We start from the raw sequence: 12,915 nt of genomic DNA on the forward strand, positions 1-12,915 counted from the left end.
TAATATAATATATTTCATTTTTTTATTTTATATATTATTATATATTAATTTTTTATATTAAAATATAATTATAATTTTATTATACTTATTTTTTTTTTTTTAATATATTTTTTTTTTATAATTATAATAACAATATTTAATTTATATTTAAATTTATTATAATTTTAATATTAATTTTTTAATTTTTTTTTTAATTTTTTATTATAATTTTTATAATATACATAATATAATAAATATTTTTAATTATATTATATTATTTTTTTAATTTTTATTTATATAATATAAATTTTAGAAATATTATTTACATTAATACTATATAATTCAAAAATAAAAGATATTATAATTTTTTAATAATGTATTAATATTTTATTATTTTATTAGTTTTCATTTAAATTATTATATAATAAATATTAAAATTTTATCAAACATTTTTTATTAAAAATTTAAAATAAATTTTATTTAATTTTTAATATATTATAATGTTTTATATTTTTACTTGAAAAAATAAATCTTTTTATAATAAAATATTTAATAATCAAATTACATAAAATAAATTTTAAATATTTTTATAAATTATACTATTTATATAGATAAAAATATTTTTTTTTTTTAATACATATAATTTAATTAATTTATTATATATTATTAAATAAATTTATATAAAAATTATAAATATAAATTAATTTTTTTATTTTTTTTTAATAAATTAATATTAAAAATTTAATATGATAAAATTAATAAATGAATTATAAAGAAAAATTTAATAAATATACATTTTTGAACATTTCAATTGATTTATTTTATTTTTCATATCATATTAAATTTAAAATATTATTATTTTAATTTTTCTATAATTATGAATTATTTTTTGGTAATTTATTTTAATTAAGTTATTCTTTATTTTCTGTATTTCTTAATCAAATTATTTTATTAATCTTTTCTAATTAATATTAAATGTCTTTTTCTAACTTTTATATATTTTTTTTTAAGTTTCTTTTTCTTATTAAATTTTAGACATCTAAATATTTTCGTTTTGATTATCTTTTAAATTAATAATGCTTTATTAATATTATGAATTTTTTATGTCTTGGATTTAATTAATTGTATTACTTTTTTTATTTATTAATTTAAAAATATTGTTTTATTTATTATTTATTAGAAAAAGTTCTTCTTATAGAATTTAAAATAAGATTTGGAAATATTTATTATTATTATTAAAAATCGGTTCTTTGAAATTATTTAATGTTTGTACATTAAATAATTAAATTATTTTATAAAAAAAAATTGGTCAGTTTCTAAATCATTTATTTTTGTCAAAAATTGAAAAATTAAATTATTTTTTTAGAATGAATCCCAATTTATTTTAAAAAAAGAAAATTATTTATTCTTTATCTTTTTATTTTTTAATAAAACGAAAACAAATACTACATCTATGAAATAAGCTTTCAGTTTTTATTTCATTGTTAATTTTTATGTTTATATCATTAAATTTTCTGTTTATTTATTTAAGAAAGTTAATTATTTTATTCTTTTGAAAAAGTTTTGTATTAATTTACATAGAAAATATATCAAATAACTTATTTCAATTGAATTTTCTTATTTATATAAAATATTATTGTTTGAAAATATAATTTCGTTTTATTCAAATTATTATTATTATTCTATATTTTCATTTAGTAATGATTAGGAGAATTCTTATTTTAAAATTAAATTTTTTTCTTTAATTTTTTCATTTAAAACTTATTGTATGTTTTCTTTTAAAGAATTAATATTTATTTTTTAAAAATTATTTTATTCTTTTAAAATTTTCTTTTTCTTTTTATATTTATAATTTTGTTATATTAATTTTATTAATTTAACTTCAAGTTCTTCACTTTAAAGAATATTTTCATCTTAAATTTAAAAATCGATTTTTCCTTTACCGTCAATTAATAAAATAATATTTTTAATTAATGATTATAACTTATCTTATTCTTATAATATACTTTATTAAATAGAATATGTTATATCTTCAATTTAATGTTTTAAAGAATTGTTTTCTTAGATAATATCATTAATCTAATTTTAATAATATTCTCCTCTTAAAAGATTTTATATTTCAGCTTATTATAACTAAAATATCAAAAATAATTTAAAATACATATATATATATATATATATATATATATATATATATATATATATATATATATATATATATATATATTTATATATTATATTTATTACTTTATATTTTTGAAGTATTTCTTCTTTGCTTTTTATAAGAATATTTGCATATTATTATATTTCAATTAATTCTTCTTAAAGCTTTTATTTTTCGCTTTATAAAACTTAATTTTATTATTCTAATTATTATTAAATATTTTAATTTTGTATTATTTATTATTTATATTTTTTTATCTGCATTTTTTTTTGTTTTAGTTTAATTTTCGTTTTACTTTCATACTTTTATATTGTATCTTGTATTAAATTGCTTTAATTATCTATTTCAATCTTTAAACTATTATTTTCTTTTTATATTAAGGAACATTATTTTTAAAAATCGTTCTTTTATTTATTATTGTTTTATTAAAATTATTCAATTATTTATTAAAAATATATTTCTTTTTAAAGCATTTCTTCTATTTTTATCTCTAATTAATTTATTTATTCCTTTAATGCTTTTTACTTTTATATTTCTTATATTTAATTTTATTAATTTTTTATTTCTTGATTATCTATTTGTTTTTTATATGATTTTGTTTAATCTTCTAAATAACGTATTCTAGAATTTAATGCTTCTATGTCCTGTTTTTTTAATTAGATTTCAGTTTCTAAATAAGTAATTTACTTTTGGTAATCTCTTGTCAATTATCTTATATTTTATGGACTATTTTTGCAATTATTTAATTAATTCATAAAATTTTATTTTTTAACAAATGTTTTTTTTCTTATAAATAAATATATAATAAATAAAATGAAAACTAGTTTATGTAAAATAAAATATATTCAAACAATTTTTTTAGTTTATAATTAAATAATAAATATCTATAAAAAAATGAATTATATATTTTTTAAGTATTTATTATTTTTTATTTTTAATCAAAATAAAAAAAAAAATACTATTTAATTAACTCTTAGAATAATAATAATAAAGATAATTTGAAAACAAAAAAGGTTAGTTGATTTAGCGGGGACTCTTAATAAAAAAAATAAGGCGGGTGAAATAAAAAAAAGAAATAATCACATATATTTTTTATAAAAATAAAATAAAAAAAAAACATAATAAAAATAAAAATAAAAAAAAATGAACGAGAAACTCCGAATATAAGAATTAGTAGATAAAAAATTCGGAATAGAGACAGTAAAAGACGGTCGAGACCGTTTAGGTTTCATCGCCAACTTCAAAACAAGTATAATAAAAGATGAAGAATTAAACGAGCGTAGTGTTTTATAAATATATTACATAGAAGAAAATGGTAATTGGTGTAAATCAATAATCTAATACAATCCTTATTTTTATTTAAGTTGTGAGAATAATTTAGAGAAAGAAATTGCTTTTTTTTTAGAAAAGAAATATTAAAAAAACATTAGTAAAGTGGAAATAATCGAAAAAGTGGATTTAGAAATGCCCAATCATCTAAGTGGCCGTAAAAAAAAATACATCAAATTAAAATTCAACACTGTATCTGAACTAATGTATGTCAGAAATTAAATAAAACCGCAAATCGACCGCCGTAAATAATACAAGCCTGTAATCCAAAACACATAAACTTTATTCCCAGAAACTATAAACTTAAATAAAAATACGGACCTAACTGAATATATAACAGATATTAGAGAATACGATGTACCTTATCACTCCCGTGTATGTATAGACTTAAATATAAGAGCGGCTAAATGGTATAAAATATCCTTCAAAGATAACGTAGTAAATTAAATTGTTTGCATGGAAAATATTGTAGAACGTCCAGAATTAAAATATTTGGCATTTGATATAGAAACTAGTAAAGCTTAGTTATAATTTCCGGATGCTAAAATAGACGTAGTGATGATGATTTCACTTATGTACGAAGGGGATGCTTATCTTATTGTAAATAGGGAATTTTGCGGGTAGGATGTGGAGGGATTTGAGTATGCACCGAAACCGGAATTTGAGTGTACGGTGAATATTTTTAATGTGAAGAATGAATATGAGTGTATTAAAAAATTCTTTGATATTATTGTGTCTTATAGGGCTTTTATTATTACAAGCTTTAATGGGGATAAGTTCGATTGGCCATTTATACATGAAAGATGTAATTAAGTAGGGCTTTCTTTAGAAAAGGAAATTGGAATTAATTTAGAAGAAGGTCCGGAGTATTTTGGAAGGTTTATTACTCATTTAGATTGTCTTTATTGGGTTATTAGAGATGCATATTTGCCATAAGGTTCTCATGGGCTTAAAAGTGTTACTAAGGCTAAATTAGGGTATTAACCAATTGAAGTCGATCCAGAAAAAATGGTTTTTCTGGCGAAAGAAAATACTTAGATTTTAGCTGAGTATTCAGTTTCAGATGCTGTTGCGACTTATTTTTTATATAAAAAACATATTCATGATTTTATTTTTGCGCTGTGTACAATTATACCTTGTTATTCGGATGAAGTTTTGAGGAAAGGGTCAGGTACTTTATGTGAGAATTTACTTATGACTGAGGCTTTTAATAGAAATATTATTTTCCCAAATAAAAAAATGGAAAATAAAGAAAAAATGCATAAAGGACATTGGTTAGATTCTGAAACATATTAAGGTTTTAAAAAAAACATATATGTTTTTTTTAATTTAATAATAATAATAAAAAAAGGTGGTAAAGTAGAATGCTTAAGAAGTGGTGTCTTTCGATCAGATATAAAGACGAAATTTTAATTAGAAAAAAATGCCTTTTAAACATTAATAGATAATGTAGATAAACTGCTTGAATTTGTAATGAAAATAGAATAAAATAGACAAGTTGAAGAACTTGAAAATTACGAAGATGTAAGAAATTAAATAGTTGAAGGTTTAGAAAAACTTAGAGATATTCCAAATGTAAATAATTATGAAGATTATCCTTTAATATATCATTTGGATGTAGCTGCTATGTATCCTAATATTATTTTGACAAATAGATTATAACCAGTAGCTATTGTAAATGAGTAAATATGTTCAAGTTGTTTATTTAATTCACCTGAGAATTAATGCAAAAGACCTTTAGAATGGATGTGGAAAGGTGAATATTTTCCACTAAATAGAAGTGAATTTGAAACTATAAAAAGTAATTTGGAATATGAAAGAGCTTTAAATGTATTTTTTATTTAAAAAAATAAAAAATTATTAATATATTAAATAGTCTGAAAATAACAATAAAGATAAAAATTATTATGAAATAAATAACACAGAAGATTTCTATAAATAATTAAAATAAAGAGTAAAAGTTTATTCTTAAAAAACTTACAAAACAATGCATATATCGGAAACTACTCTAAAATAAAATACAGTATGTATGCGTGAAAATTCATTTTATATAGACACTGTCCGTGCTTTTCGTAAAAAATAAAAACAAGAAATACATAAATCTAAAAAAAAACATATAATTATACATAAAGGTGATAGAAGATATACTTATAAAACTTTAGTAAAAGTATGGAAAGGAAAGGCTGAAGAAGCAAGTTAAAAAGGAGATACTGAAGGCAAAAAAGAAGCAGGAAATTTAGAAGCATTATACGAATCAATGCAATTAGCCCATAAGATTATACTGAATAGTTTTTACGGATACGTTATGAGGAAAGGTGCCAGATGGTACTCTATGGAAATGGCGGCTATGGTAACACATATAGGTTCTAGTATTATTTTAGATGCAAAAAATTTTATTGATTGTGTGGGGAAGCCTTTAGAATTGGACACTGATGGGATTTGGTGTTTATTACCGAAGGGGTTCCCAGAAAGCTTTTAGTTAAAATTTGTGGATGGAAAAAAGTGGAAAATAGAATATCCTTGCTCAATATTGAATTATTTGATTTATGAGAAATACTGCAATGATTAATATTAGACTTTAAAAGATGAGACGAATTTAAAATACGAAAGTAATAAAGAAATGTCGATTTTTTTCGAACTGGATGGACCTTATAAGGCTATGGTTATCCCTGCGGCTAGAGAAGAAGGGAAGTTATTAAAAAAAGGATACGTAGTATATAATCATAACGGGAAAATTGCAGAAATAAAAGGCTTTGAAATCAAAAGAAGAGGTGAATTAGAAATCTTGAAAATTTTTCAATCAGAAATCTTCTCGGAATTTCCAGCTGGAAGTTCGCTTAAAGAATGCTATGAAGCTTGTGCTTTTGTGGCAAGGAAATGGCTTAATTTATTAATAATGAAAGTAATACTTATTATATGCACATATATATATATATATATATTAATAATTTTAAATATAAGGGTTAAGGACTTACAGATGATGAACTAATAGATTATATTTGCCAAACTAAAGTCTTATCGAAATAATTATAAGATTATGGTGAATAAAAGGGTGTAGGTTTAACCTGTGCTAAAAGACTGAAAGAATTTCTAGGTCCAGATGTTGCTAAGGGAAAAAGTTTAAACTGTATATATGTTATGAGTGCCAAACCTGTGGAATTAAGTAGGGCTGAAAGGGCTATTCCAGTTTAAATATTCGGATCTGATAATGAGATTAGGAAACGATTTTTGAAAAAATGGTTAAAAGATAATAGCTTAGGTGATGAATAACTGGAACTTAGAAATATTTTAGATTGGGATTACTATATAGAAAGACTAAGTAATGCAATTTAGAAAATTATTATTATACCGGCAACTATTTAGAGTATTAATAATATTCTTCCAGAAGTGGCAGTTCCTGATTGGTTAAAGAAACGATTAAGGGAATAAGACAGTAAATTTTAACAATAGAAAATTGGTTAATATTTTACTTAGTAATAATAGACTTTTTCTATAAAAAATAAATAATAATAATAAATTGGATCGATTCCTTAAGCTACACATATAAAAATAATTCAAGAACAAAAATAAGAAATTGTTCAAGAACCTAAAAAAAAAAAACATAATCCTTATAATATGAATACTTAATTTAAAGAATTTCTCTCTTTTTAGAAAATGTTATGGCTTGAATAAAAAAAACAGATAGAAAAACCTTAATTAAACAATATTCGTTAGATTTTTTCTAATTAAGACCATATTATATTATAATAAGACTGGCATATTTTATAAATAATACCTTCTGAATAACTTGGCGTATATAGAATATGGATTTATCCTATGTAGACTAGAAATTTAATATAAATAAAAGTCTAAATACCACGGGTTATATATATGAATAGTCTATGTGAATATAAACTGGAAGATAATAATTTCTTCAAATTAGTTAAAAAAAAACTACCTAGGGAAAAAAAAGCACATTTTTTATATGAAGTTAGCAAAAACGAGAACGAAATTCACGAAAAATTAAATGATTTTGATTATTTTTTGACAAATCCGGAAATCGAGAACATATATGAGCATTTACAGCCTTTAGACTTTAAATTTTTAACCTATATAGGCAATATAATGAAGGTTAATAATAAGATTTTGCCTAAAAATACTTCTTATACTACTCATGTTTTTAGTATGGAATAATTAATAGGTTAATTTGATGTATTATAGCCTTATTTAGATAATATTGATTTAAGTAAAAATCTAATATATGTAGCTGAATTAAAAATGAAGGAAAAAAAATATGGGGAATATTAAATCCAATAATGAATTAATATAATTTTATTTTAGTCCACAAAAATAAAGATTTTAATAAATATAATAAATTAGTAAAAGATAGCCTTCCTTAAAATTGGATAAAGGCAAATATGACTATTAATATACACAATGTAGATGATAATAATAAAGCCTTATAATTTATAGAAACTTACTTTTCAGAAATAAAGGAAAAAAATCACTAAAATACTTACTTTTCCCCATTAATAGTTCTATAAAGTAGTTTTTCTTTATAAAATTTAAAAGAATTAGGTTATAAGCAGTTAGTATAGAATTTCCCGTGTATATAAATGAATAATTGGATGAAAATATAGGAAAATACGTACACTATATTAGATTGGTAAAAAAAAGGAATCAAATATATCTGCTAGAGAAGTGAAAAAATATAAGAAGAACTAGATTATGCAATTTAATTATGCTCTTAAGTTTAAATTCCGTTATGTAATTTGGACTTTTCAAAGCCTATTTCTTATTTAACAGACGTTATTTTTGCCAGGCTTTTAAAATAGTCGAACTGTATCAGTTGGTATGGGATATATTCGAATAATTAAAACAATAATGGTTAGACTTAGAAGGATTTCTAGCATTTAATCCCTTCTGATTTCCTTAAAAACGAAGTTGTTTTTCCGGGTCTATATGTAAATCATACTGTGGAAATAAATATAGAGCTCTTAGCTTTAAATACTATCGCTAATGCAGATGAATTAAAAAATATAGACAAAGAAACGTCTATATTATTCGAAATGAAGAAAAAAATAATGATTAATATGAAGGAGAGGATATAGATGAACTTACTTAGGCTAAATAAGCATTTAAAATTCTGTAAACTATGGTCTAAAGTTGGATAAATGATGTGTAATTTCACGAAAATTATATTTCTGATTAGTTTATTTAAAATATACATGCATGGATTTCCTCGTAAGACTCGCCTTTGTATGATCCAATATTATCGAGGATGTTAAATAAATTAACTAAGAAAATTTTTCAGTATTTTATATAGAAATTAAGAGATTTAGGTGCTAAAATAGTTTACGCGACTACAAATAAGATTATTTTAGATACTGGGAAAAATACATATAGGGAAAGTCATAATTATGCATAATATATATTATAAACAGTATTAGCTTAACCACTTTTTAAAGTATTAACTTTAACTCCTTTGAGATATTTTTAAATTTTAATTTTAAAAGATTCGCATAATTATATGGGGATTTTAGATGAAAATACCGATAATATAGATGATAATAATAATATTTAGATAGTAAATAAATGGCATATTGGATAATTTTTACCTTAGAAATTAAGGAATTATTTAGAGGCGATTATTTTTGAATATTTACATAAGATTCTTTAGGAGAAAAATAATTTAAGAAATGATCTTTTGTTTTTGGAGAAAATTGAAGAGTTTTGTAAAAATTATGTTTAGAATTTACTTTCTGAAAAATTATTAGATGCAATTCCTGATTTGGAAAAATAAATTAGAAAATCCAAAATGGAAATCGAAAAAATACAAAATTAAATTATTTAATTAAATGACGCTTTTGAATAATTTCAAATATAGGAAAGACAATAAATCGAATAATAATAGTAAATTAATAAAGCTATGGATAAAAAAGACAGAAGAATTTTAGAAGCGGATGAACTAGATGCTTTACAATAATAAAAAGAGGAATAAAAATACAAACAAAAGAAAAAAAAATAACAATAAGAAGAAAATCAATTAGAAGAAGAGGAAGAAGATGAAGAATTTGACAGTTTTATAGTCCAAGACGATGCTCCTATATCACAAGAATAAGATGAAAATAATGAAAATTCATAAATTGAATAATTAAGTGAAATAATAGACTAATAATAATATTAATTTGGCACCTATGAGAGTATTACTGAAGAACATTTTCTGAAAAAAATCGAGATTTTGAAAAAAAAACTACAAGAAATGTAATAAGGTTGGAATTTCCCTTTGTAAATCGAAGGAGCGAAACAAAATTATGAAAATAGTATTTTAGAGTTTTTAAATTTCTTATTCCATATATTAAATTTGGACCCAAAAATAAACGAAGAAATAATTGTTATTAAAAGAAATTGCTTAAAAATGCTTAAAATAAATGATTTTTAAAAAATAGCAGAATATAAAGAACCATGTATTATATTAAAAATATAGGATGTTGTATGCAAAAACTGTCTACATGTAATAGAATTAGATGTTTTTAGAGATTTATGGGTATGTTAGGAATGCTCAATTCCATATGATAAGTATTATTTAGAAAATAAATTAATCTAAGAAATCTAAAATGAAATTACTTTATATTAAATTTAAGATCTTTATTGTGTTAAATGCTTTGGGGTTAAAGATGATTATTTATCAGTAAATTGTCCAGGATGCTCGACTGGTTATAAAGTTAATATTGATTCTAATGTTACACCACTTATAGGGATTGATGGAGTCAAAGTAAGGAATAGTTTACTTTTGTTAGCAGAAAAAAATTAATTTAGTGTTTTAAAACATGTTATTTTAAATAGCTGGAAATTAATGTGAATTTTTTATTTTTTAATTAAAATATAAAAATATAAATATATTTTTATATATAAAATATTATTGTGTATTTATAAAATTATATATAAAATATAATTTTTAATTTGATATAAAATTATTTAATATTAATAAATAATTTTATTGATAAATAATTTTAAAATTAATAAAACATTAAAAAAAAAATATAAAATATTTTATAAATTTTAAATATTTTAATAAGTAATAAATAATAATAATAATAATAATAATAATAATAATAATAAAAAAATAATAATAATAATAAAAATATTATTAAAAAAAAAAATATATATATTTTAAAATAAAATAAATTAAAATTTTAAAATAGTATAATGGGAGGTGCAATTTTCCAACCAAAGCATGAATATTTTGATACAAATTAAGAAACAAAATTTACAAAAATCCTCCAAAATTTCTTATTAACTGATTTTTATTTTTTAGATTAACATCTTGGGAGAGTCGAATTATTTTAATGCAAACACAATAAAAATTATAAATTATACTTAAAAGAGATAATAGTAAAATCAAATTAAGAATTATAAGAATAATTCGAAATGTGGTAAAAACGATAGCATGAATTAATTCATTTAAATTTATATTAATTACACGGTAAATAAAAATTACATAATATATAAATAAATATATATATTTATATATTTATATATTTATATATTTTCATATATTTTTTTTTAACTACATATTTTAATTTTTATTTTTAATGTTTATCATTTTTTTTTACTTTTATTCATTCTATTATTTTCATTTTTATAAATTAATATTTTTTTTTTAAATATTATTCATATTTACATAATATTTTTTTTTTAATTTTTTTTAATAATCATTTATTTATAATTATATATATTGTTTTATATTAATATTTATTTATATAATATATATATTTTTTAGCATCTTGTTATACATAATATGAAAGTTTTTGTTCTAATTTTTATAAGATTTTTCTTTTATTTGATAGTATTAAATTTGATTTACATTAACATATGTAATAAATATAAGTTAATGAAGATTTTTTGTGGATTTTAATTGATAGTTTGATTAGTGTATTAAGCTTTTTAGAATAAAAAGAATTACCACATTAAGCGTTGAATTTTTAGAATATATATATAATCAGTAATCATATCAATTAGTAAATATTTAAAATAGCTGATTCATAATTAATGGCATACGTGTCAAATTACGACTAATTTCTTTAAAATAATATATTATCAAATTATTTATCACCTTTACTATTCAAATAAGCAGGTTCAAATATATAAAATCCATAACATGACCCTTTTAAAAGTGACGTATTTACACTAGGAATGCTAATTTTGCATTTAGCTATGTAGGAAAGCTGTTATGATGTATATTCAATGATTGATTTTTAAATTATTGAGCCTGTTTTGTAAAGTAGAATTCGATAAATAAAAGAAAAAAAAGGATATTCGTATGATTTGTAATAGATATTGTATTAAATGTGTGAAATAGATGAAAAATTAAGACCTAATTTTAACTAATTAAATAGGAAATTATACTCTGTGCCTTTTTTGTGTACTAAAAGAGTAGAAAATAATATTAAAATCAGCTTTTTATTAGAAATGTTAAATCCAGTACATTTTTGGGATGAAGATGAAAAAAAAGCTAGAAAAGAAAAAGAAAAAATGTAAAAATTAGAAAAAAAAGAAAATAATAAAGAAAAATAATAAATAGTTTTTAATAAAGCTTTAGAAAATAATCCAGCAGTTTAAATTCTTAAATAGACTTTAGCAAAAACTAATATTTTTTTGAATTAATATGAGAAATAGGAAAATAATTAACTATAATAATTAAATGTTTAATTTTAATAATAACCAAATAGTTAAGAATAATCAAATATTTAATAATTATAATTAAATTAATAATAATAATTAAAAATATAATAAGAAAATGTTATTATTAATTAAAGTTTTAAAAATTATGAAATTCCATTTACAAATGTTAAGTCAAAAAAAAATATTAATGATTTAACTTAATAAGATAATACTTTACTTATTATTCAAAATACACCTTAAGGCAAAAAATTTGATTCTTCTTATTAAAAAACAAAATAATTATAAAATTAAAATTAATAAAATTCATTATAATAATAAAATTCAATTTAAGAATAGAATTAATATAGTGATAATGGAAAATATAATATTATTGAATAGGAAGAAAATAAAATATCAAATTCAAAAAATAATGAGGAATCAAATAAAAGCATTGAATCTTTACAAAAAAAAGAATAATAGAGTAATTCTTAAAATAATATAAAAGAAAATAAATAAAATTTAAATAAGTAAGAATAATAATTCAATAAATAAAAAATTTAAATAGATATAAATGAAGATTAAAAAAGAAAAGAAAATAATAATGATGAAGAGCCTAAATATTTAGAACTTTAATATAATGATAATAGTTATTATAAAGGATAAGTGATAAAAGAAAAAATAAAACATGGAGAAGGGACATATATTTTTCCTTGTAAAACAAAATATGTTGGATAATGGATTAATAATATGATGCATGTAAAATAAAAAATATATATATATATATATATATGAACTTTTAT

The 12,915-nt window shown here is 19.6% G+C and overlaps 3 protein-coding genes across 3 annotated transcripts, besides 27 other annotated features; all 3 read left to right on the top strand. All coding sequences in view use genetic code 6, as the record gives it.

Moving 5' to 3' along the window:
• The first annotated feature begins 1 nt into the window (after position 1).
• Positions 2–73: a microsatellite.
• Position 74: 1 nt separating this feature from the next.
• Positions 75–117: a microsatellite.
• Positions 75–126: a microsatellite.
• Positions 127–159: 33 nt separating this feature from the next.
• Positions 160–201: a microsatellite.
• Positions 175–212: a microsatellite.
• A 396-nt stretch (positions 213–608) lies between these two features.
• Positions 609–658: a microsatellite.
• Positions 626–739: a microsatellite.
• Positions 740–1,752: 1,013 nt separating this feature from the next.
• Positions 1,753–1,805: a microsatellite.
• Positions 1,753–1,822: a microsatellite.
• A 318-nt stretch (positions 1,823–2,140) lies between these two features.
• Positions 2,141–2,219: a microsatellite.
• Positions 2,220–3,237: 1,018 nt separating this feature from the next.
• Positions 3,238–3,287: a microsatellite.
• Positions 3,240–3,287: a microsatellite.
• Positions 3,248–3,287: a microsatellite.
• Positions 3,287–7,662, top strand: IMG5_030320 (DNA-directed polymerase epsilon, putative; the record flags this gene model as incomplete). Its single annotated transcript, XM_004039190.1, has 7 exons — positions 3,287–4,769; positions 4,824–5,302; positions 5,349–5,544; positions 5,605–6,374; positions 6,434–6,791; positions 7,224–7,290; positions 7,569–7,662. The coding sequence occupies 7 exons, from the start codon at positions 3,287–3,289 to the stop codon at positions 7,660–7,662; spliced, it is 3,447 nt and encodes a 1,148-aa protein (XP_004039238.1).
• Positions 7,663–7,767: 105 nt separating this feature from the next.
• IMG5_030330 (hypothetical protein) lies at positions 7,768–8,940 on the top strand (the record flags this gene model as incomplete). Its single annotated transcript, XM_004039191.1, has 1 exon — positions 7,768–8,940. The coding sequence occupies one exon, from the start codon at positions 7,768–7,770 to the stop codon at positions 8,938–8,940; it is 1,173 nt and encodes a 390-aa protein (XP_004039239.1).
• Positions 8,941–9,380: 440 nt separating this feature from the next.
• Positions 9,381–10,313, top strand: IMG5_030340 (hypothetical protein; the record flags this gene model as incomplete). The annotated part of the gene is made up of 2 exons (XM_004039192.1): positions 9,381–9,609; positions 9,751–10,313. 2 exons carry the CDS (start codon positions 9,381–9,383, stop codon positions 10,311–10,313), a joined length of 792 nt encoding a protein of 263 aa, XP_004039240.1.
• Positions 10,314–10,342: 29 nt separating this feature from the next.
• Positions 10,343–10,395: a microsatellite.
• A 27-nt stretch (positions 10,396–10,422) lies between these two features.
• Positions 10,423–10,478: a microsatellite.
• A 45-nt stretch (positions 10,479–10,523) lies between these two features.
• Positions 10,524–10,598: a microsatellite.
• Positions 10,531–10,610: a microsatellite.
• Positions 10,542–10,613: a microsatellite.
• Positions 10,557–10,617: a microsatellite.
• A 353-nt stretch (positions 10,618–10,970) lies between these two features.
• Positions 10,971–11,013: a microsatellite.
• A 22-nt stretch (positions 11,014–11,035) lies between these two features.
• Positions 11,036–11,083: a microsatellite.
• Positions 11,084–11,168: 85 nt separating this feature from the next.
• Positions 11,169–11,233: a microsatellite.
• Positions 11,172–11,229: a microsatellite.
• Positions 11,234–12,165: 932 nt separating the features above from the next.
• Positions 12,166–12,209: a microsatellite.
• Positions 12,202–12,237: a microsatellite.
• Positions 12,202–12,247: a microsatellite.
• Positions 12,248–12,431: 184 nt separating this feature from the next.
• Positions 12,432–12,476: a microsatellite.
• Positions 12,477–12,915: the final 439 nt, after the last annotated feature.

Source organism: Ichthyophthirius multifiliis (assembly GCF_000220395.1).
Source record: "Ichthyophthirius multifiliis unplaced genomic scaffold scaff_1120509249763, whole genome shotgun sequence".
NCBI classification, from domain to species: domain Eukaryota; phylum Ciliophora; class Oligohymenophorea; order Hymenostomatida; genus Ichthyophthirius; species Ichthyophthirius multifiliis.